The 25,213-nt window shown below is 39.1% G+C and overlaps 1 protein-coding gene across 3 annotated transcripts in view; it reads left to right on the top strand.

Moving 5' to 3' along the window:
* Positions 1-24,720, top strand: part of sfl (N-deacetylase and N-sulfotransferase sfl) — a 601,701-nt gene extending 576,981 nt beyond the window's left edge. For all 3 annotated transcript variants that reach the window (XM_065231784.1, XM_065231786.1, XM_065231785.1), the window contains exons 5-7: positions 22,017-23,862; positions 23,922-24,274; positions 24,396-24,720. In XM_065231784.1, the coding sequence (XP_065087856.1) occupies positions 22,017-23,862; positions 23,922-24,274; positions 24,396-24,498 (2,302 nt within the window). In that variant the 3' untranslated portion in view covers positions 24,499-24,720. The remainder of the gene's footprint in view (positions 1-22,016; positions 23,863-23,921; positions 24,275-24,395) is intronic.
* Positions 24,721-25,213: the final 493 nt, after the last annotated feature.

The following is a 25,213-nucleotide window of genomic DNA, read 5'->3' as shown; positions in this document are numbered from 1 at the left end:
TGAATACAATTTGGAACGCGAGCGCCAAAAAGGACCATTTTCCATCCGTGATTGCCCAACTCGACCGTTGTTACGTCCGCCGTAGTTTGGTTGCACTGAATTCGCGCGCCTTCATCTATCCACCAGCTATCGTGCCATTCTGCCTGCATTTGGCAATTTTCAGCCAGATAGTTGAATTAGAACGTCTGCCACACATCCCAACCAAAGCCCGACCGTCGCGTTGCCGCTTTGCCTGCTTGCCTGCCTGTTCGATGCGAGTGCAGTTAGCAGCCTCACTAATAGAATCTAACACGGCTGAGTCGAGCTTTTCGCGGTCAGTTTCGTGGTACCGCCGCCACTTTGGATTGGCTCAGAATGCCAGCAGCAGAACGAACGTTTCCATTTATGCAATTTACCGTCGACGTCGGCGATGGGAAGTGCAGGTGTGCTTCGACAAACCGAAAGAATTTAATAACAGCTCTCTGGCAGTGTGGGCGTTTTCTAGCGAGCGTTTGTCTAGATGAATTGTTCAAATTTGAATGGTTTTCCGCAGCCTGCAGCCGGGAGGCTGGCTGCTATCATGTTTGCATTGTGCTGCTGCTAGATCTCTACCGAACGCTGACTTGACAAGACGCCGCAAAGTGTGTCTTGCGGTTCGGATGTTTTCCGTCACATTCACATTTCCCCCCGGGTGACACTAATGGGGACAGCATTGTTTCGCTAGATGCGTTCGCTGTAGGAACTAGGGATTTCGCTCGGAAAAACCGCTTGTTAAGTCCTGTTGACTTTGGGCGGTTTGCCTCAACTAGGGAAAATAGACTTCATCGTTTTGCTTATTGTCACTGGAGATTCTGGAACATGAGATGCTATTAGGAATCTTAGATTAACAATCATATTTGAGTTGACGTGCTTTGACATTTTTTGAAGACTTTAAATGTTTCTTTTTTTAGGATTCGGACACTTTGGAAAAGTTCTTGAAGTGTAACAAATTTGTTGAACCCTACCAAATTTATTTATTGCTTTGTTCAAAGTCTCAAACGTAGAACATTTGTTGGTACACGGCCATTGAATCCGAATCAATTTTGAATTTCGTTTACTCAACTTTGCCATAAACGCAGGTCACGGATAGACTGAGTAAATTAAATGATTTTCCTCAAAAATCTACTCAAATCGGGGGAAAATCGAGAAAAATGTTATTCAGTCTATGAGTGACCTACGTTTTTGGGAATTTGAGTAAACCGAACTTAAAATTGAGACCAGGTTCTAAATATGTATTTTCTCGAAGTCTTAGAATCTGTGAACGGGACCTTGTACAATTTCCTGGCCAACCCTCCCGGAAACTTCTAGGGAATCCTCTTCAAGGTTTCTTCAAACTGTGTGTATGTGTGTGTGTATTCAATCTAACCCCCACTGGCCGGCAGTGGTATTATGGAAGAAATTTGCTTACAACAATCCTTGATGTTATAATTTGAAGCAAGTTTAATCCGGGAGTTAGAAAGCGATAGCTCTACTGCAGATTCAGCAACCCATTTCAGAATGCCTGGTAATTCACGTCCATTCCGAGGTTACTTTCACATACAATAAGCCCCGCATGTAAACACTACCGTTATCATATGAATAATGGTACTGCAAACACACTTCCAGATTTCGAAACGTGATGTTTCGAAATCTGGCGCGTATTTAGTAATATATGGAAATATGCATTTATGATTGATTTTAAATCAGATGGATCTCACCAAATTCTGCCTCCAAAAAAGGACCGGTTTGTTCCCTCGTGGTAATCGAAAAAATCTTCCGCGTTGTTATTACAACCCAACACGACATTTTGAATCACATTCGAAGTTTTTCATTTGCACCGAATTTTTGCTTGACACCTTATTCGCGTGCATCCTCCGGAAGGCAGAACGCCAGCACCAAGAAAAGAAAAAAAATACCCGGTAAAACTCTTCTTGGGAGGGAGGCAAAGCACCAAAAACAAACGACATGAAAAACCAACCGACGCGACACCACAGCAACACAGCTTTTCGAAACAAATTCTTGTCCCAGATTTTTCACGTTAATTACAATATCACTAGAAAAACTTCTTAAGACGTGATAAATCTTAATTTACACTTATCCACACGCGAAAACTAATATTTATTTGATTTGGTACAATTAAAAAAATATGCGAAAAACAGATGGAATCAGCGCCAGCGAAAACAAAACCAACCGTTCGCGGGCAGAGCCTACTCTCTTCAAGGTTTCTTCAAACTAGCCTTAAATTCTGCAAATAATTGTTTGACCTAAGTATTTAAAGAATTATATTCTCTCGGTATTTTTATCCATTTTTCCTTGCAGCTCTCTTCTGAATTTCTCTTTGATTGATTGATTGATTGATTGATTGATCAAATTTAAGAGCTGTTCGGCGCTAGGTGCTCATTCGAAGTAGTTTCAGGATCACACGGGTCCCGTAATCTTAACGTCCATGGTTCGGTTCCAGTCTGCGTGGTTTTACTATTGTTTTGTCAACATTATTTTTCAAATCAGTGAAATTCATACCGATTTCTTGAAGCTAAAATTCACACGTCCATTTACCTCACTGTACAATTGCCGTTAACTTTCGATTAAAACGAAATTCACCACTAAACAAGTGCGGTAATTATCAACAGTTGCACAGTCCGCATCGTGCTCTCTTGCCGTGCGGATCTATTTGCTTTTTGCTGAAGGAAGTGTTACTACTACCTAAAGCTACAACAAATTTAAACAGCACTTTTCAGTGCTCAACCTGTACAATTTCTACCTTGTTCAGCTCTTATTCCTCTTCGATCCTTGTTTGGACCCTACCCGAGCATATCCTTCTTGGATATCGATTTGGAAAATTCCTCTTCGATCCTTCAGATTCTTAGAGTAATCTGCTTGGAAGTCGATTTGGATAAAAATTTACTACCGACATGGCGCCTAAACGCAAAAGAAAGGGGCAAACTCTTGATCCCCCTTCTGGTGAAATTAATTTGAGTATTCAATTTGATTTGCAAAGTTGTAGATATTATTTTGGCAATTGTGTAAAAAATATACACTGTAAAATATTTGGTTTGTATCAATGAAAACAATTATATTTATTATTAAAAAAGTTAATTTCTCAAAAAGTGTATTTTCGTTTTAAGCCTCATTGAAGCTCATAATGTTTGCTACTAACTGGCAAAGTTTGGTGATGGTAAACTCAAAAACTCAAAAAGTTATGGTTTTTTGATAATTTCACGATTTTTACATTTTCATTAAAAATACATGTTTTTTAACCATGTATATTTTTTAAGAATCGCATTTTAATTTTGCACAACTTTCCCGAAGACACCGTAGCAATCAAGCAGGCCGTTTTTGCAATGTATTAAAATGTTTATTTTATAAGCGCTTTTCTACACAGGCCCTATTGGAAAAGTAGTCGGGGTTCGCTATTACAATTTGTAATAGCGAATCCCGACTACTTTTTTATTTTCAAATTTCAACTTTAATCCACAAAATACATTTTCTGCTCTTTTTTACTTTTTTTTTTTTTATTCGGAAACCTTATGGACAGATGATACATAATTTATTTTCATTGTAATACACTTACTTTCTATTTTTATTTACATCACTTCTTAAATACATCGAATATTTTGGCATCATTATCATTACAGTTTGAGTAACGTTTGGCTTTAATTTTATTTTCTGAAACAGGAATGAAAGAATGAAACTTTTGAGTTCCTTGAATTATTTTTGCATTATTATATTGCTCGTTGAGGTGTGAAGCCATACTTTCGTATTCCTCTGTTGTGGCAAAACAAGATGATAATTTTGTTAATTCTTCTTCTTTTCGATTATTTGCCCAATTATAAAGCTCTCTTGCATTTTTTATTGGATGTTCACGTTCTTTGGCCAAACTTCCTCTAGTAGCCATACGTTTTATTGTACCTCCAATAGCGTCACAAGGACCTTTCCCATGTGATGTTGCAAAGAAATGCCATTCGGCTTCAATTCCATACTTTGATTTAAATTTACAAAGGCTAGCAAAAAATTTCCGGTTCTTGTACTGTGACGCGGCTCCATCGGACATAAAATAAATCTTGTTGATATTTTTACTTTGATTAATGCGTAAAAAACTTATCATTTTAGAAATAAATAAGTTAACAGCCACTGAGTCATGCCTTAACTCTTCAGAAATTATAATAAAACTTAAATGTTTAACTTGCATATTTTCTCTAAAATATATAACAAATGGATGAATGGTAGCTTGTTGGACATTCCAGTGATGAGACTGAACTTCATCCTGTAACACAAAGCTGTAGTTTTCGGAAAAATCGCAAGTAACTAAAAATTCACCTTCTTGCAAATTATTTCGTGTAGTTTTCAAAAAATTAGATTGCTGTGTGTTTATGAAATCATGTGGTATCAAACTTGTCAATTTCAATAGTTTCTAAATCACATCTATCCGTGGTAACCCACTGTTCAAATGAAAGCTGATCAATGCATTTTTCCTCCAATTGTTTAAATAACATGTTTTCTAATGCGGAAGAGTCTGGACAATCTTCACAACACCGTAGATAGCAATATGTTGTCTTGTTTTCACAAAGTAGGCTGTCAGTGAACGTTTTTACATCATTTAAATGGTGTGTAAAATTAGATTGATGTTGTGCACACACAAACATTGTGGGTTCCAGAGCTGGTTAAAAGTTTACATTGCTTAGGGCGGAGTTTTGCAAATGAAGAGAATCCAATTTTTACATTGCAGTGAATTTCATTGAATCGTTTATAAGCTTCTCTCAAAGTCACATAATCTTTTTGACCAGGCATTGCCCGGCTTATATCATCATGTTCAAAAAAATTTATGACTGCCAATTTTGTTTCATCACTTAAGGCTGTACCATATTTTGCGGTTTTTGACGAATGACCTTCCTTTATCAACTTAGCCTCTGTTGCAATATATCTACTAGCATTAAATTGATCAATAACTTTTTGTGTTGACCATGAATAAGGCAATAACGATAAAATTAATAATTTTTCACTTCTTGCAGTGGATGCATTGGAAAACTTTCCCTAAACTTCTTTGAGTTCATTCACTTCGTCAGCCTCAGGCTCGAAGTTGAAAAGATTCTTTCTAATACCTTCGTTGATTTCACGGTGCTTCTTTTCGGGGTAGTGGATGTAGTTGAGTTTTCCCACGTCTATCGGTGATACCTGGATTCCTGCAATGCCTCGGTTGAATATCTCGATGTTGACTGGTTGAGTAAATTCTTGGTACGATTGAACTGAAGTAACTGATGTCATTGATGGTACAGTTGTAAGGCTTTCACAGCTCGGTACGACAGGTACTATCACTGTAGTTGGCATCTTTGAGCTTCCGGCAACATGCTGTTCCTCGTTTGAGATGAAAAGAGCTTGTTTATCAACACGAAGACGACAGGACGTGCAAATGCGAAAACCAGTATTCAATCCTGATGCTTCAGAATATCCAATCGATTTTAATTTCTGGATGGTAATATTCGAAATATTCCTCAGCTCTTTCGAGCACTTGACTTCCTCGAACGGCCGAATGCACCTGATAAAACATGCTCGTTCACTCATGTTGCTTCCTGTATTAAAAAAATTAAAAATAATAATCTTTAAAAATGATTTCATTGAAATACAACTGAAGGTTATGCTTACCTTTTGACCAAATTGTGTTACACCTATTTCCTATGATAACTTTTTAAGATGCATGCGGTAAAAAACAATCTATGTGATCAACTGCTTGTTTTCACCATTCAAACTCATTTAAGTATCAGATCGATGGGTACAATTTCTACATTAGGTACAGACAGATGTTTTTGGTGTTCACTACTACAGTGTTGAGTATTTGACTGATACAACTATGCAAAATTGAAGACAATGAATAAAAAAGAAAATTAAAAAATCGTCAATTTGAATGGAATTGCTCCTTCAGTAAGGGTGGCTAGTTTGAACATCATATCACTTTTATTTAGTTCTAGCTCAATATTCATCAAATGAATTTTTTAGTTTTGTTAGTAACGATACTTTTTCATGGTATCAGGTGTAATGAATCCTAACTTTTCAATAGGGCCTGTGTAGAAAAACACTAATGAAATAAACATACCTATATTGCAAAAACGGCTTGCTTGATTGCTATGGTGTCTTCAGGAAAGTTGTGCAAAATTAAAATGCGATTCTTGGAAAAATATACACTGTTGAAAAACATGTGTTTTTAATGAAAATGTAAAAATCGTGAAATTTTCAAAAAATCATAACTTTTTTGTTTTTGAGTTGACCATCACCAAACTTTGCCAGTTTGTAGCAAACATTATTTCAAAAATGCACTTTTTGAGAAATAAATTTTTTAATAAGAAAAATATTTTTTTTTTCATTGAAACAAACGAAATTTTTTACAGTGTATATTTTTAACATTATTGCCAAAATAATATCTACAACTTTGCTGAAGACGCCAAATCCATCCAACAAACCGTTTCAGCAATATATATTTTTTAACTCATTAGTACTATTTTTACACAGGCTCTGTGAGAAAAGTAGTCGTGATTCAATTTGAAGAACTGATAACACAAATTGGCATCTTTACTAAAAAAGAACAACTGTGCAAATTTTCATCAAAATCGGAGCCGACAAATAAAAAAAAAAAATTAAAATATTCGTCAATCTGTAGAGAATTGCTCATCCATCAACCGAGAAAAATTCTAGTAAACTTTCCCGGCTTAATGCCAAGAAGAAAAAAATTCCCCCTATTGTGATAACCGCTTCCGATTTCCATGCTATTCGCATGGAACTTTTGAACTTCGTGAAAGTTAAGCTTTCACTACAAATTGGACGTCGGGGTGTATTGGCTGAAACCTTGGACGGATTTAAATGCCTTCTCAAGTATCTTACTGAGAAGCAGCACAAATTTTTTACTTACGACACCAAAACTGAACGTGTGTTCAAGGTTGTCATGAAATGACTGCTCAATGGTGAATCCCTGGATCAGATCAAACATGAACTGGCCAAATTACTTGGAGTTGTGCCACTCCAAGTAATCAAAATGAAAATGAAATCCCGTCCGGGCGATTCACGCAACGGTATTTCCAATGATTTTTATTTAGTTCACTTCAAGTCTAGTAAACTAAACAACATTAAGACCTTGGAAAAAGCTAGCCTTATGCTCCATGTCCGAGTGAAGTGGGAACACTTCAGGAAGACTGGAGGAAATTTCCAAAACCTCACCCAGTGCCGTAAGTGCCAGGGATGGGATCACGGAACTAAAAATTGCTAAATGCATGAATTTTGGTGATTCCTCTTACGCAAAGGACGACTGTCCTGTGAAGGAAGATCCTAAGAAATTTAAATGTTCAAATTGTGGTGAAAACCACAAATCCAATTTTTGGGTATGTAAGATTCGCAAAGCGATCCTACAGCCTCGTTCAAGCGACAGGTAGGAAGCGCTCCACGTTCCCGAACAGGTACAAACTACTCTGCTGTTAACAACGGTCAGCGAGGAACAAATTCTACATTCGTACCCGTAGGTACAAATATCACCCCTGCTTCAAATTTTTCATCTGTACCTACTTCCTTCGCTGCTAACAATGTTCAGCGAGTTAATGGAGCTACCTATGCTGCTATTGCAGCGGGTAGAAATCAAAATAGTAACCAACGTAATTCTAACGGAAATTTTGACATTTTTGACTTAGGAAACATTACTGCCCCAAAAATTGAATTTTTACAGAAATAATTAATTGACATTATTTCTGATATGCTTACATCTAACTCCCTGTTTGATGCTATTCAAACTGGAGTAAATTTTGCAAACAGTTTTGTCATGACTTTAAAATTCAGTAATGGATTTTAAAGCATTAAATATTTTAAATTGGAATGCTCGATCTCTTAAAGATAATGAAGACGAGCTATTTAACTTTTTGAGAGTTCATAACGTGCATATTGCCGTTATCACTGAAACGTTCCTTAAACCTGACCATAAGGTTAAGAAGGACGCAAATTATTTGATTTATAGAAATGATCGTCTTGATGGACCCTGTGGTGGCGTTGCCATCATTGTTCATATACGAATCAAACATAAAATTCTTTCTTCATTTGAAACCAAAGTTTTTGAAACTTTGGGAGTTTCTGTTGAAACAAAATTTGGACAACTTACGTTTATTTATTTATTTATTTATTTACTTGTCTTCGTATAATAAAAACGCACAGACAAAATTATTAATGTCTAGTTAAAGAACTGATCCTATTTTTAAACATGGTTTTCGAAATATTAAAATCATAATCTTCACGCGATTTGTTGAAACGACGGTAGCAAACATCCAGTGGATTGTTTTGACCGTAGACTGTACGATGCTGAGGAATACGGAGAAGGTCATTTTGTCTCGTCTGCCTAGCCGGTGCATTGAACTGGATTTTCCCTAGAAGTTCAGCACAATCTCCGTTGTTGTCCAGAATGTCGAATATGAACAGCCGTTGCAGAAGAATCCTTCTATCAGCCAATGTTGAAAGACGAATTAAAGCACAGCGATCCTCGTACGGCGGAAGAACAACCGGATCGTTCCATGGTAACAGTCGTAGAGCGTAGCGGACAAAGTTACGTTGAATCTTTTCAATGCGAAAGCAAAGCGTGACGTGATACGGTGCCCATACTAGAACGCCATATTCCAGTATGCTACGCACTAGCAACAATACAATGTTTTTAGACAGTATACATCCTCAAATTGCTGCATGTTGCGCTTGATGAACCCTAGTATCGCATATGCTTTGGCGGTGGTTGTTGCAATGTGCTCGGTGAATTTCAGCTTACTGTCCAGTATTAATCCAAGATCCTTGATTGATGACACACGGTTGACACTTGAAGCGTTCATCTTATAATCGAAAATGGCAGTTGTCCTAGATCCATTCAAGAAGCGAGTCGATATCCATCTGAAGACCGCAACAATCGACCATGGAGGTTATCAGGCGGAAGAATTTCAGGTCATCAGCGAACACGTACTTCGGTGATCTGATGAGTCCGCACAGATCGTTAACAAACAGCACGAAAAGTAATGGTCCCAAATGACTTCCTTGGGGAACCCCGGAAGTAATTGAGGACGTTTCAGATGAGGTGCATTACGGACGTCGACCAAAACACCACCACCTCGTCGAAATTGGCTTGTTGTGGCGTTGCGATCACAGCGATAGATTGTATAGTTGTGTGATAATTCAGAATTTGGAATATCAGCACCGAGCCAGGTTTCGGTGAAAGCTATCACATCGTAGTCAGATTGGGATAGTGCTAGCAGTACTTGGTACATTCTGGTAGTACAGCGTGGACGTACAATGTATTGTATATTGTTAGTAAATTGCTGCTGTCTATCAGTGGGTCTGGATGTAAAGGAGTGGTTGTATTTCGGGACTGTGTTGTTGTGGTTATTGCCATATCAGTTGAACAGCTGATCATCTGTGAGGCTGCACCGATATCTAGGGCGCCCAGTGAACTACTGTGTTGTGGGTCCGAAGCGAAAAATAGGCCGATCCGACGATGATTGCTTGGAATCGAATGGACGAAATACTATTCCTTGTTGCCACGTCGATCCAAAGAGGGCTTGTTCCTGCAGCTGCAAACCAATTCCGACTTTGAAGGAAACAAAAGAAAGTTCGTTAAGATTTTTGCCTTTTGGAACTAACTTAGTTACTTCAATGTCATCATCAGTGTCGAGATTATCCTTGACGAGCTTTTCGATTTCAGTTGCTGATGCTGAAGGGTCGAAACCGGACAAGTACAGCCAAAACTTCTTTTGCTTTTTAGTTGTTGCAAGTGGGATGGTAATACCGGATTCTATTTGTTTCGTTTGTTCGTTACGCGTTGCTGATTGTTCGAGAATTGTGTTGATTTTGGTAGTGTTTTGAGCGATCTCGTTCCTCAGTTCATTCCATACCTTGTTTTGATCTTCAACAAAAATATGCATTGCAGTATTGGTGGACGCAATTGCTTGTCGAAAGGAAGCGTTCGCCATCATTTTGGTGCAAGCTTTGCACATCGAAAATAGTTGGGAACAAGCTGCAATGTTATCACGAGTAGCTGGGGTCTGATGAACGCATTTCAGATGGAACGACGACTTGCAAAATCCATTGCACATAATTTCATCAGCTTTGGCGAGACTTCTGGCACAAGAGAAACACACAGTTTCCATTGTTACTATGGCGGATCACACGTAGTGTACGTTGAGACGGTAAATCGATGAATTTGGCTGATTAAACGGTATGTAGGTGCGGTACTCCAGCGGGATGCGATAGGGTGATGTGAAAAGTACTCGAAAGTTTGGGTGTAACAAATTTATGAAAAACGTTAAAAAATCACGAACTAGCACTGAGAAAACAAGAAGCACAATCGAATTGTTTACCTCACACACACATATAGCTGCCTATTTGCCATTCCAATGCGTAGGCCAGCAAAATAATTTTATCGAGGGTGACTTTCAGAAACTTACCCGTCATAGGTCTAAATTCTTCATTATTGGTGATTTTAATGCAAAACACCGCTCATGGAATAATGCTCAAAGCAATTCCAATGGTAATATTCTGTTTGATCATTGTTCTGCTGGTTATTACACTATTCAATATCCAAACAGTCCAACATGCTTTTCTTCTGCAAGAAATCCCTCAACTATTGATTTGATCTTAACTGATTCATGTCAAATTTGAAGCCAATTGGTTACCCATGCTGACTTCGGTTCTGATCACCTTCCAGTAACTTTTGAAATATCCCAAGAAATAATGTGTAATCCCAACAGCTCTACTTTCAATTACCATAGAGCTGATTGGGAGCAATATCGAACATTCATGGAATATAACTTCGATCCAAACATTCCTTTGCAAACCAAAGATGAAATTAGTTATGCCCTTGAATCTCTGACTAGTTCTATAGTTGAAGCAAGAGCTGCCTCAGTAACAAAATGCGAGGTTAAATTCGATTCAATTATAATAGACGACGATCTTCCGCTCTTGATCCGTCTGAAAAATGTCCGTAGGAGACAATTTCAAAGAACACGCGATCCTGCCATGAAAGTTATCTGGCGGGATTTGCAAAAATAAATTAAAAAGCGATCTCTGCCCTGAGGAACAAAACATTAAAAAAAAGGTTTCTAAAATAGACCCGAGTTCCAAACCCTTTTGGAAACTCACAAAAAATTTGAAAAAACCTCAAAAGCCTATTCCAGCGCTTAAAGAAGGTGGTACAATTTTGATCACAAATTTGGAAAAAGCTCAGAAACTTGCTAAGCAATGCAATTCGAGAGTTCCCATAATTTCAGTTCGGGTCTTACTAGTCCTATTGAGAACCAGGTTGCTCGGGATTATCTGAATATTTTCTCTCGGGAAAATATTTTTGATGATTCCTGGGGGACTGATTTGGACTGATGATGGAATGATGGAATTTTATATATCCTCATCAGAAAACTCCCAGAGAGTACCTTGTCTTTCTTGGTAAAATTATTTAACAGATGTTTCCATTTGGCATACTTTCCTGATAAATAGAAAAATGCAAAAGTTGTTCCAATTTTGAAGCCGGATAAAAATCCAGCTGAAGCTTCTAGCTACCGCCCAATAAGTTTGCTTTCTTCAATAAGTAAACCTTTTGAAAAGATAATTTTAAATAGAATGATGCTTCACATCAATTCGAACTCAATTTTTGCAGATGAGCAGTTTGGATTTCGCCATGGGCATTCAACTACTCATCAACTCTTAACAGTTACCAATTTAATTCGTTCAAACAAATCTGAAGGCTGCTCAACTGGAGTTGCTCTTCTAGACATAGAAAAAGCATTCGACAGTGTTTGGCATCAAGGTTTGATTGCTAAATTGAAAAAGTTTAATTTTCCACTTTATATTATGAAATTAAATCAAAATTATTTAACTGACAGAACTCTGCAGGTAAATTATCAAAATTTCAAATCTAATAGACTACCTGGTAGAGCAGGAGTTCCTCAGGGTAGCATTCTTGGGCCTATATTGTATAACATTTTCACTTCGGACCTCCCTGATTTGCCTCAGGGTTGCCACAAATCTTTGTTTGCTGATGACACAGGCATTTCCGCTAAAGGAAAAAGTTCTTCGTGTTATTTGCAGCAGACTGCGGAAATGTTTAGATATTTTTTCTTCTTATTTACAAAAATGGAAGATTTCCCCCAACGCTTCCAAAACTCAACTTATAATATTTCCACATAAGCCTAGAGCTTCCTTTTTGAAACCTAGTAGTAGTCACATAGCCACTATGAACAGAGTCCCAATTTCCTGGTCAAACCAAGTGAAATATCTTGGACTAATACTTGACCAAAAATTAACTTTTAAGGATCACATTGAGGGCATTCAAGCCAAATGTAACAAATATATAAAATGTTTGTATCCTCTTATAAACAGGAAATCCAAACGTTGCCTGACGAATAAACTTCTTATATTTAAACAAGTTTTTAGACCGGCCATGCTTTACGCTGTGCCAATATGGTCTTGTTGTTGTAATACCAGGAAAAAAGCACTTCAAAGGATTCTGAACAAAGTTCTGAAAATGATTTTGAAGTTGCCTCGCTGGTACAGTACTACCGAGGTACATGGAATTTCGAATGTTGAGACCAGGGTGCCTTCCATTCATTTTGACTAAAAAAATGTTTTAGAAAATTATGGAATAATAAGATATTATGGTGGTATTTTGTATGTGTAAGGAACAAGAAAAGATTTTAAAGTTTGTGTTTGACACATAAAACCTGCAAATTTAGCTTTGACAGAGTCACAATGAGCGATTTTCTGATCGCCTCTTCGCGAAGAGTGAAGAGCGAAGAGTGGGTGAGATAAATGACAAAATCGCTTATTGCCACTCTCATGCAGCAACATTGGCTGTTATTATGTGTCAAACACAAACTCCACAATCTTTTCTTGTTGCTTACACAAACAAAATATTATTATAATATCTTATTATTCCATAATTTTCACTCCCGGTTGAAAATTGGGTTTCCTTCGAAAGTTCAGACGCGTGTGTGATTTTGGTGCTTTGAATGCATGCAAAATTATTGGCCTTGCATCATTACAAGCATGCTTGGCTATTTTGCAAAGATTGTAATTATGTTTCAATAAATTCCATGGCATGGTGATCAAACACAGCAAGCTAGTGAAAATAGCAAGTGAAAGAGTGCTGATTGTGTTAGTGAGGGTTTACGTATAGCAAGCTTGCAACATGCAGTTGGAAATATCTCGAGTTTTAGATTGTTGTGTGTGTGCCATATTCTGCTGCGTAGAAAGAGCTAGGCCTTGACCCGGTTACTACGCTGTGCACAATATTCTTATTGGAAGCGGGATGAGAAAAGATTTGGGTAATTTTTGATGAGGTGATAATATTTTTTTTTTTTTTTTGCCAATGTGGATGGCAAAACGCGATGAGTGCGTAGTGCTTTAGCCAACGACGGTTGCTTCTCGGTAGCGTTCTATGCATCAGTGACATTCGCATATAGTGAAATAACAGTGAAAATGTTGAGAAACAGAATGGAAAAAAAGAGAAGGAAAAGAAACCGAAGCGCGGTGCTATGTGTGTGCGTCGTATTATTAAAGCTGAGATGTCTTCGTGTGTATGTGAGGTTGATAGTCTGCTTGGTTTGGATTAGCTAGACACGCAGCAGCTCAGGGTACACGGCAGAAAATTTGGTGAGATTGTTCCTTTACCTTTTTATCAAATTTATAACTTTTGCATGCACTTTCGTTATATTTAATTGGTTTTGTGGCGTCAGAAGTCTTTTTTTTTTCTCAGCTTAATATATTTCTATTTGAATGGCATTTATTGTTTGTACATTTCAATCGCGTATTTATTACTGATTAGGTTGTGAAATTTTCTTTAGGTGCACAGCAGTTGGAGGTGTTGAAGCGGACTGACTTATTTTTTTAGGGTTGTTTCTGGAAACGTTGTGCTGCAGAATGGGTTTGTTCGAATCTTCGAAACTACAGCAATATTTTGATGGGTGGTTGTTGGAATCTTTTCTTTTTGCCTCTCGGTGTTTTGATTCCTCTTTCCAAACATATCGACAGTGAGCATGCATAGGGGCGTAGGCGCGATGATCGATTCGCTGCGTCGGCATCAAAATGATTCCTTATTCTCCACAATTATTCATACATTATTCAAGTTTATTTAAATTCGTCCATTAAACGTTCGTTAATTCCGATTCGGGTTTGAGTTCCATTTGCTCGGATTCGCTAAGGACCTGGTCGTTCATTGACTGAGTTTTCTTAGGTTTTCCTCAGGGGTCTGCTCAGGTATGAGGAGAGTCGGGGGATTTTAAAAACAGTCTTTGAATATACTGAGTGGGATTCTTTTTTCGTCGTGCGGATGTTTGAATGGCATGGGTTTTTTGCAAGGTTGAGTGAGTGCGGTTCGGATTTGAGTCGAATGCAACGTCTGTGTGCATTTGAAAGATTTTTTCCAGCGTTTGATTTATATGAAAATATGTAACCACAAGATGAGAAAATTATTATATGGAATGTTTTATATTTTACAACATTTTTATTTATTCTTAGGTATACAATTTTATTCTTCTTTTATTTAACTGTACCTTTAATCCCGTTCGTGCATATTAAAGAGGTTAAATTTTAATTAGTATTCTAGTAACCCTACAACCTTTAGAAAGCGATATGCTGGTAACCTTATTTGCTGTTTTGTTTTGATTCTGTGTTCCATTTCGCATCGTTTCATTTTGCTTTTCTCCGTTCCATGTGCTAAAACTTTTTTATGTAATTTTTCACAGTTACTTCCCTTGAGTACCCAATGGATGCAGGGAATGCTTTTCCAAAGATGGATTTTGTTTTGTAATGCATCCTATAATATGATTTTATATTAATTGATATTATCTACTTATTTTATATTATTAATGTTGATTATTTCGCAATTATATTATTATATTATTTTATATCCACCGAGATCTTGGATGTAAATTATACAGTCTTCATGTAATGTATTGTCTAGGAATGATATTTTACCACAGACAAACAGACATAACACTCGCAAGTTGTTCATCGAACAAGCATTTTACGGACAATTTAAAAGTATCGTAGTTGGTAGTACCGCTACCTGTGGCGCGCATCAAGGTTGCAAATACTCATTTCAGCTAAAATAATGTTTTTCGGAATAATAAAACCAAAAGATGGTATGGTGACATGTTTTACTTGGGACTTACAGGAGGAGGTTGCGGGGTGTGCGTTTGAGGCATGTAACCTGTAAATTTTGCTTTCTGTGAGTCACAATCAGCGATTTGCTGATCGCTGAGTGAGTGTGAGAAAAATCGCTGATTGTGACTCTCATGAAGTGGAGTAGACAGGTTTGATGTGTCGGGCACATTCTTTGCAACCTCTTCTTGTATCTTACCAATTCAGAATATGATCATAGCATCTAATTATTTCATAATTAAACAAAACATTGTTTTGGCTGAGATGAGTTTTTGCAACCTTGGCGCGCATAGTCAATTCCCTTGCGTTTGACGTTTACAAACTACTGTGTAGTGCCCACCACAGTGGACTCAATGTAAATGGTAATGTTTAAGCAACGATGTTCTACAGTGGGAAATATTCAATGTGTTATGTCTGTTTGTCTGTGATTTTACTGTACATAATATTTTATCGATTAATTTTGTTCTTCCTATTATGGTGGTAAGCTCCAACCGGTATTATCCTCGGATTAAATCCCGATCAAGAATGTCCGGCTGGTTTGATGTCGACATCAGAGTTAATCAACATAATTCTGAGCAAACATTTTTCAGATCATACAAACAGGGACGGTATTAAAAGTTAATCCGAGTTGGAGCTTACCGCCATTAGTATGTATTCTAATAGAATCAAAACGGTTTTTGTTCAGATCATCAATATTTAAAAGTTCAAATTGTAATCTAATATTACCAGGCATCAATCGAGGAATATTCATGCAACGTTTACATATAAGCAGTATAACAATCTTATTAAATTATGTATGTATCTGTATGAATGTCAAATTAATTCAAGTATCCATATTATTATAATTTAATACCTTACATTACATGAATTTATATTACTACAGATTTTACTTATTAAATAGTTGCTTGCATATTTAAAAATAGGATCCACAAACAGCTGAAAAAAAAAAGACCGCGTTACATCATTGGAAACTGGTTCAATTACTCTTTAATTTAACCATTACATTACAAATTAACTAACCATATAATTTTACTTTAACAGAGTGTTCAATATTTGCAATCATTGATGATGTATTATCATTGAAAAATATTGGTTAACGCCCAAATAACCTAGATTATTCGGCTTTTCGATTAATTAATTAAAATATTCATAACATCTAATGGGACACAGTTTCATTCTAGGTCACATAAATAATGTTTTTGCATAAGTGCCATTAAAATAATATGGGTTAAAGGATTTAAAAATAAAATCTAGGTTGTTTGTAATTTTTCATACGTATTTATTATCATATATTGCATTTCACCATATATTTCATAAACATTAAATTTTTAACTTTTATATTCAAATGTATTCTTTAAATTAATGCTGTTTTTAACACCGGTTGAAAGATGTAGCGGCAGCATATCTATTGGAGCTCTTCGAAATCATCGTGATGTCATGGATTCCTTTGCAACATATCGGATGAGATCTTTCCTATATTTTTCTCGTAATCCCATTTTTTTTTTGTTAGTCATGTTAATTATACATCACACTTTACACTTTACATTTACATCCTTACATTATTAGTAATTAGAGATAAAAATATATATTTGCTTAATATAACCATAACATTTCAGTGTTACATCCACTTGATATGGTGAGCTGAGGAAACATAGAGCTGCATCTTATTTTATGTAAAATAATTATTATTTTCATTGCAGAATATCAACTATTTAACCTATATAAATTTATATTCATTTTATTTTATATTTAATGGTTTGATATATTTCATTTCTCCACAACATATATTTTCATTATATAAATAAATACTGGGTTGGGAGGGAGCATCAGGGTATCATTTGACCTGGGACTGGACGATGGAGTGGTATGACAACCGGAGTCTAGGAGGGAATAAACACTATCATTTTCTTTATCCTACCGATTCGATTGTGGTGGTGTGAATTCTACTTCAACAGTTTCAGTGAGATTGACGCGCCCTTCTTTACAAACCATCCTGTAGGAAGCTTAATAAGTATTGCGAATTGTGTTATTCGATTTGTTGGATCGTATCGTTGGAAGGAGATTCTTAAATTCCCGTGGATTTCGCGTAAGTGCCTCTGCTTACGGGTCCACCCCTCCGTTTTTGGCCCTTCATACAGCGATATTGTGAATTCAGATCGGTAGCCCAAATTGATCTTGCTATTAAGTGGAGCTGCATACAAGACAAGATCTTTGAAGGGATGGTGGCTACCTTACATACATACATACATACATCTTATTATTCCATAATTTCATAAAACATTTTTATAGCCTAAATGAATGGAAGGAACCCTGGTTGAGACTTTAGAAGAAATGTCCAAGAAAATAAATAATGATTTCAGGCAAAAATCGTTGCAATCATAAGATTTAGTTTTAGTTTTTAGTTTTAAGATTTCAATTGTTATACTGACAACAATATAAATATGTAAATCCAATTAGTCAGCAACAAGTTAAAGCAGTTCCATATAAATGCATAAGATATGAAGCGGTCTTTCATTATTATTTTTGAAATAAAACTAGAAGGCTGAACAAGGGTTGGAAAAGACTTATTTAATGCCTTAAAAAGCTTATAATGTATATTACTGTTAAGCTATTGGCTGATTAAAATTACCAGATTTAGATGTTTAAAATCTGAACATATTCAATCTAAGGCTGAATATACAACACTTTTAAATCATCAAATTGTTACCTGGGATACTACCAGGTGGGTTGACCCACCACTACAGGTCGTAGTATCCCGTCTTCGGACCGGCCTCACACCACAAACTGTGGAACAAGTCATATGCCACTGACCAAAATACGAAGAAGCTAAAAACTGCTACAGCATACCCGGGAGTATCCGCGACACCGTTACAAACGATCCAACAAAAATTGCGGCCCTACTAATCTTTCTTCGTGAAACCAGATTATTCAACAAAGTTTGACACCGCCAAACACCCTCATGACCAAACGCAACCACCCGGAATTTGGAACCTCTTCACTATAGTAACAAACACAATACTCTGTTTTGTAAAACTCTGTAACGATACCCTTCGGGGAGTTCTCGTCTGGAATCTCCGTGCCCATTTATCTGGAGGCTCTAGAGATGAACCAGTTTAAGTCTAAAAATCTCATTAATAATAAAACACAAATAAGTAGTAAACAGCAGGTTGCCTTATGCAGCTAAGTTTTGCCTGTATAAGCAGGTCTGCAGCTAAAAAAAATTGTTTTTGGAGTCACAATCGCTAGCGGAAGCATTAATATCTTGATAATGATGATGATGATGATGATGATAGACTACCACCTATTGTATCAAGACGCCTGCACATAGCAATGGACTGTTTCTACTACATGACTTGATCAAGATTTGATTTCTTATCATACTCATCATACTCCTGTATGAAGGGACAAAAACGGTGGAACGGACCCATAAGCCGAGACACTTACGCGAAACTCCTTCCAGAAGTAAGTTTATACAACCAGAAACCCAATCAAGCCATCGTGTGGCAGAACGTTCCAATTGATGGGGAGAAGAGCCCGCCCTCTATTCACGAAATGTTATCAACACAATTTTGTTTTGATCTATGGGCTGCTGGACTTAATCTGGCTATGCAACCCATCGAAAGCCTATTCACAGCTGCAATATCTTGTGTTGAACAAATTTTCGACATGTCACTATTGCTGTCACGCTGCCTGCCGGCTATCATGTATTTCTTAAGGTAGAGTCCAATCTTGGATGCTTGTCTCAAATTAAAACGTGAGGTCCATTTGGCAATCAATCGTATTCAGTTCAGTTAATAATTCTCATGCTGCATACGCTGAGGCAAATAAACTTATGAATTTCGTCTAATACGAGGTAGCTCTTATAGACTGTTCCAGAAAGTATAAGCACACTTTCAAAATAACAAAAAAATCATGTTTTTTTAAGTTTTAATAATTTTATTTGGCAAATCATATTTGTATTTGTATTTCAAATGATATTTTACTCTCGTTTAATCAACATATTTAATCATAGCCAAGACTCCTAACTTTTCCTCGATCAAGACCCATTAGCTTCTGCACAGTGGTACTTCCCACCATTTTGACCATTTTTCGCCAATTTTTTTTTTTGAATAATTCGATGTCGTCCGCTGGTTTTATTAATTTTCGAAGCTTTGCTTTGGTTAAAGCTCAAAAAGTCTCGATTGGCCGTGCCTCCGGGCAGTTCGGCGGATTCATGTCTTTCGGCACGAAACATACATATTGACTTTTGTACCATTCTAAAGTGTCCTTTGCGTAATGACATGACGCCAAATCAGGCCAAAATAGTACTTGACCTTCGTGTGCTGCCTGATCATCGACAACAATCGCTTCTGGAGACATTCCTTAACGTATTTCTGAGTGTTCATCGTCTCCGTTGTGATGTACGGACTAGATGTTTTACCACACTCGCCTATTGCCTGCCAAACCATAACCTTCTTACCGAATTTTTCGGTAAAAATTGCCTTCTCCGTTTCGGGGATGTCCTTGCCTTCGCTTACAGTATAGAATTATGGTCCGAGAAGCGTTTTGTAATCTAGTTTCACGTACGTTTCGTCGTTCATTATTATACACCCAGAATTTCGACACAATAACGAATGAAATTTAAGTGAAAATTCTCCAAATGGAACACAGGCTTGGTGCTGGCGTTCTGCCTTCCGGAGGATGCACGCGAATGAGTTGTCAAGCAAAAATTCGGTGCAAATGAAAAACATCGAATGTGATTCAAAATGTCGTGTTGCGTTGTAAAAACAACGCGGAAGATTTTTTCGATTACCGCGAGTGAACAAACCGGTCCTTTTTCGGAGGCAGAATTTGGTGAGATCCATCTGATTTATAATCAATCATAAATGCATATTTCCATATATTACTAAATCAGCGCCAGATTTCGAAACATCACGTTTCGAAATCTGGAAGTGTGTTTGCAGTACCATTATTAATATGATAATGGTAGTGTTTACATGCGGGGCTTATTGTATGTGAAAGTAACCTCGGAATGGACGTGAATTACCAGGCATTCTGAAATGGGTTGCTGAAGCTGCAGTAGAGCTATCGCTTTCTAACTACCGGACTAAACTTGCTTTAAATTATTACATCAAGGATTGTTGTAAGCAAATTTCTTCCATAATACCACTGCCGGCCAGTGGGGGTTAGATTGAATACACACACACACATACACAGAATTTCGACACAATAACGAATCGTAGAGTTTGCGGGCCCGTGGTTTCACGGACGCGGCCTGTTTTGGGTTTCTTTTGGGTTTTTTCTGCTTCCGGTATGTTTTTAGCCCAAGTCTTTCTTTGGCACGCATGACGAACGGAAGTCGCTGGTTTTCGTTTGTAGGCATCCCTGATCTTTTTATCGATAATTAATTAATTCCCGCATAAACAATAACCATAAGATGCGCCTAACCACTAATTCGAGATATCATCCCAACTTTATGTGGTATGGTCACACCATCTAAGATATCGTCAGTATATGGTACCCGTTTATTAGGGTTTATCTTTATTAGGGAGGCTTTCAGCCTGGGGCTGGTTCGCCTCCAAACCCGGAATTTTTATCGATATCCGGACTTACAGGACCGGATTTCCGGCCACTCTTCGGCGCATCTTCAAACGTACACTGTTCTCTATATTTTTTAATCGCAGTTCGTACCGCTCCGACGCTTACACCTTCTTCCTTGGCCAATTTTCTCAAGGAGAGTCCGCTCACAGTGCACCATTTGTGCACGATACTTTTTCGTTGTTCCGGAGTAAGACCACGCATTTTGACAGGAAACGCAAAACTGAGCACTTTTTTGATGCTATGTCATTCAGAAATGAGCAAACAAAAGGACGCAGCCAAAACATGTTGAAATATTTCATTTTATTCAAAGTGACCATTAAAATAAGGTGTGCTTATACTTTCTGGAACAGTCTCTATACGCCTTTAACTATTTCATTTTCCCAACCGTTGAAAGACGAGTGGCCAGCACACCGTCCCCGTAATCTCAGTGTCCATGGTTCGGTTCCAGTCTGCGTTGTTTTATTATTTTTTGTCAACATTATTTTTCATAAGGCAAATCAGTGAAATTCATACCGATTTCTTGTGGCTAAAATCCATAAGTGGATCTTATGGAATTCTTACGTTCATTTACCTCAGTGTACAATTGCCGTTAACTTTCGATTAAAACGAAATTCACCACTAAACAAATGCGGTAATTATCAACAGTTGCACAACTAGCAATCTTTCAAAAAAATGCCTAAGATCAATCCGGCACTCTGTTGTCCTTTTAAATCACCATCAATTGTAACGAAAACATCTTGGATTGCGCTCTGGAAAAGCAGATCGAAAACTAGAAAATATCCAACCACCACATGCTCCATTCGTATGGTCGGAAAATAAATTCACTTCTTGAATCCAAAAGTCACGCACTCCACAAATTACATTCCTAGGAAACCCGGGCCCAGACAAACACAATGCCGGAAGAGCTATAGACATCGTCGTCGGTCGGTTAAAAAGTTCACAAGTTTACCATCCTTTTCCTTCCCGTACCTAGTTATCTACTACAGCGTATAACTTTCCGAGAGCAGGCCACTTATGATGTAAAACCGAAAAGTTTCCAATCGAACCTACATTACTATTCCACAAACTGCTGATACCAGAGGAAGCTATCAAAAAATAGTGTGTGCAGTCCGGTACCTTGACTTTGAACGTATGTGAGCGTCGTGAGGTGGAACTAGTGGAGCTTTTATTGGGAAACTTTTGATTTATTGCACTGTGCGGCTTGAGCTCAATCTATCGAACAGCGCCATCTATTTGTCAGATCAGTAACTAACTAACTTTTTTCAAAAATTCTTCATTTCTTCCAGATACAAAGTGGAAGTGGCCGGCAAGAACGTTCCGGTCCTGACGATCCAGGATAAGGGCCGGTATGGTGTGATCGTGTTCGAGAACCTGGAAAAGTACCTGCAAATGGACAACTGGAACCGGCAGCTGTTGGATAAGTACTGTCGGGACTATTCGGTGGGAATCATAGGGTTCGTGGCGCCCAGTGAGGAAACCTTGGTTGGAGCGCAGCTTCGCGGATTTCCACTGTTTGTGCACACCAACCTACGGCTTCGGGATGCCAGTCTCAATCCGGGATCGCCGGTCTTGAGGTTGACCAGGGCTGGAGATACGGCGTGGGGTCCGCTGCCCGGCGGAGACTGGGCCATTTTCCAACATAATCACAGTTCGTACGAGCCACTGGAGTGGGCTCAGAAAAATACGCAGGACTATCCCACCGATGGAGTTCAACCTCCGTTGGCAACGGTCATTCAGGATCACGGAAGGGTCGATGGAATTCAGAGGGTATTGTTCGGATCTGGGTTGAAGTTCTGGTTGCACAGGCTACTCTTCCTGGATGCATTGTCCTACTTAAGTCACGGCCAGTTGAGTTTGAACCTGGAAAGGAGGATACTGATCGACGTCGATGACATCTTCGTAGGGGAGAAGGGAACTCGCTTGAAACAGGACGACGTCCACGCTCTAATTGCCACCCAGAACCGAATTCGTAGTATGGTCCCGGGATTCCGGTTCAATCTGGGCTTCTCCGGAAAATATTTCCACCATGGAACTCACGATGAAAACTTAGGTGACGACATGCTCCTGCGAAGCGTCGATCAGTTCACCTGGTTCTCGCACATGTGGAACCACCAGCAGCCCCATCTGTACGACAACCTGACCACGTTGATGAACGATATGATACTGAACAAAGACTTCGCCAAAGAGAAAGGCATCCCATCGGATTCCGGATATTCCGTATCCCCGCACCACTCCGGAGTCTACCCCGCTCACGAACTTCTCTACATGGCCTGGAAGAAGGTCTGGAACATCAAAGTGACCTCCACTGAAGAATACCCGCATCTTCGGCCGGCTCGTCTGCGCCGCGGATTCATACACCGAAACATCATGGTCCTGCCACGACAAACTTGTGGTCTATTCACCCACACCATGTACATCGACCGATACCCCGGAGGTCGCGACAAGCTGGACGAATCCATCCAAGGTGGAGAACTGTTCCAAACTATCGTCTACAACCCCATCAACATCTTCATGACCCACATGTCCAACTACGGCAGCGATCGGCTTGCCCTCTACACCTTCGAATCCGTCATCAAATTCCTTCGCTGCTGGACCAATCTCAAACTGACCTCAGCTCCACCGCTCCAGCTCGGAGAAACCTACTTCAAACTACACCCGGACGAAACGGACCCCATCTGGGGTAACCCGTGCGACGATCCACGCCACATCAAGATATGGTCCCGGAACAAAAGCTGCGACACCTTGCCAAAATTCCTAGTCATCGGACCCCAGAAAACCGGAACCACTGCCCTGTACACCTTCCTCAGCTTGCACCCCTCGGTCGCCAGCAATCTCCCGAATCCGGACACCTTCGAAGAGATTCAGTTTTTCAACGGGAACAACTACTACCGCGGACTGGATTGGTATCAGAACTTCTTCCCCGTCCAACCGAACGGAACCAACGGGAGGTACATGTTTGAAAAGTCGGCCACCTATTTCGATGGGGAACTGGTTCCTCGCCGAGCTCATGCCCTGCTGCCACACGCTAAACTAGTCACGATCCTGATTTCCCCGGCGAAGCGAGCCTACTCCTGGTACCAGCACATCAAAGCCCACGGCGATCCGATTGCCAACAACTACAGTTTCTATCAGGTTTGTTTCACGGAATTTAGCTTCTGTCGAGTCTATTTTACGTCATCCTATGATTTCAGGTCATCATGGCAAGTGATTCGGCGCCGAAGCCGCTGCGGGATCTACGGAACCGTTGCCTCAATCCGGGCAAGTACGCTCAGCATTTGGAACGATGGTTGGCGTACTATCCGCAGCAGCAGTTGCACATCATCGACGGGGAGCAGCTAAAGTCCAATCCAGTCGATATAATGATGGAGCTGCAGCGGTTCCTGAAGCTGTCTCCCATGTTCGACTACAGTGAACACCTGCGGTTCGACAATAAGAAGGGCTTCTACTGCCAGATTGTTAACGAGAACAAGAACAAATGCCTGGGGAAATCGAAGGGCCGGCAGTATCCGCCGATGGACGACAAGAGTGCCAAGTGGTTGCAGAGGTAAGGATTGGGCAGGGTGGTATGACAGGGGGGCCTGCGCTCAATATTGTTACACTATCTTTTTTCCACTCCGATTCAGATCGAGAGAACTAACCCACCATCTCGTTCCCATTGCTTCCAGGTACTACCAAAACCACAACAGCGCCTTGAACAAGCTGCTGAAAAAGCTCGGCTCCCGTCCCATCCCCCAATGGTTAAAGGACGACCTGTCGACGACATCCTAACAATTACGGCACCAACAACAACAGCAGCAGCAGCAAAAGGAAGCAGAACAAGCGAACGAGGTCGACCAACCGAAATCTACCGACCAGCAGCCGCAACAACAACAACAACAACAACAACAGCAACAGCAACTGATGATGATTCAATGCATTCAACGGCGATAGTCAAATAAGCGAAGCATATATTCAACCCACATGATGATTGTAACATAAGAAGAAGAAGAAGCAGCAGCAGGAGAAGAAAATGTAAGCTTCCAAGTCCTCCCCTGCCGGTGTACAAAGTAGATCTACCAGAAACTGATTAGGACGATGAGGAGTGTGTGGTGGAATGGTCGAAAGGAAGGTCCTTCGGCCATCCATAGCCGCCTCAGCCAATAGGCTTGGAATGGCAGCAAATGATGATAGCTTAAGTTGACGATTTTCATAGTTGTATTAGTATGCTGCCAGATTGCCTTCTTCAGTTCGAGCTTAGTTTGAACCGCATCAAACGAAACAAAGTATTGTTTAATTTTTAGTAGTGTTTAACGTTCAATTAAAAAAATGGGTTAAGAATTACTTGTATAGCGGCTAGCAGTAAGCAGGCACGGGAATAACTTTCCGCGGTTGGTGTTCAAGCTTTGGGAGGTTTCTGTGCTCGCCACCAGATGGGCATTGCAGGGTAAGGTGGAAAAGCTTGAGTGAAGCTCCGCGGACGAATAAGGGATGTACATTACATCCT

The sequence above is a fragment of the Ochlerotatus camptorhynchus genome, unplaced genomic scaffold, assembly GCF_037179485.1.
Source record: "Ochlerotatus camptorhynchus isolate MF236.1 unplaced genomic scaffold, CSIRO-AGI_Acam_v1.1 ptg000361l, whole genome shotgun sequence".
Classification (NCBI taxonomy): Eukaryota; Metazoa; Arthropoda; class Insecta; order Diptera; family Culicidae; genus Ochlerotatus; species Ochlerotatus camptorhynchus.
The sequence above is the reverse complement of the archived record's forward strand: the minus strand, read 5'-3'. Positions and strand labels throughout refer to the sequence as shown.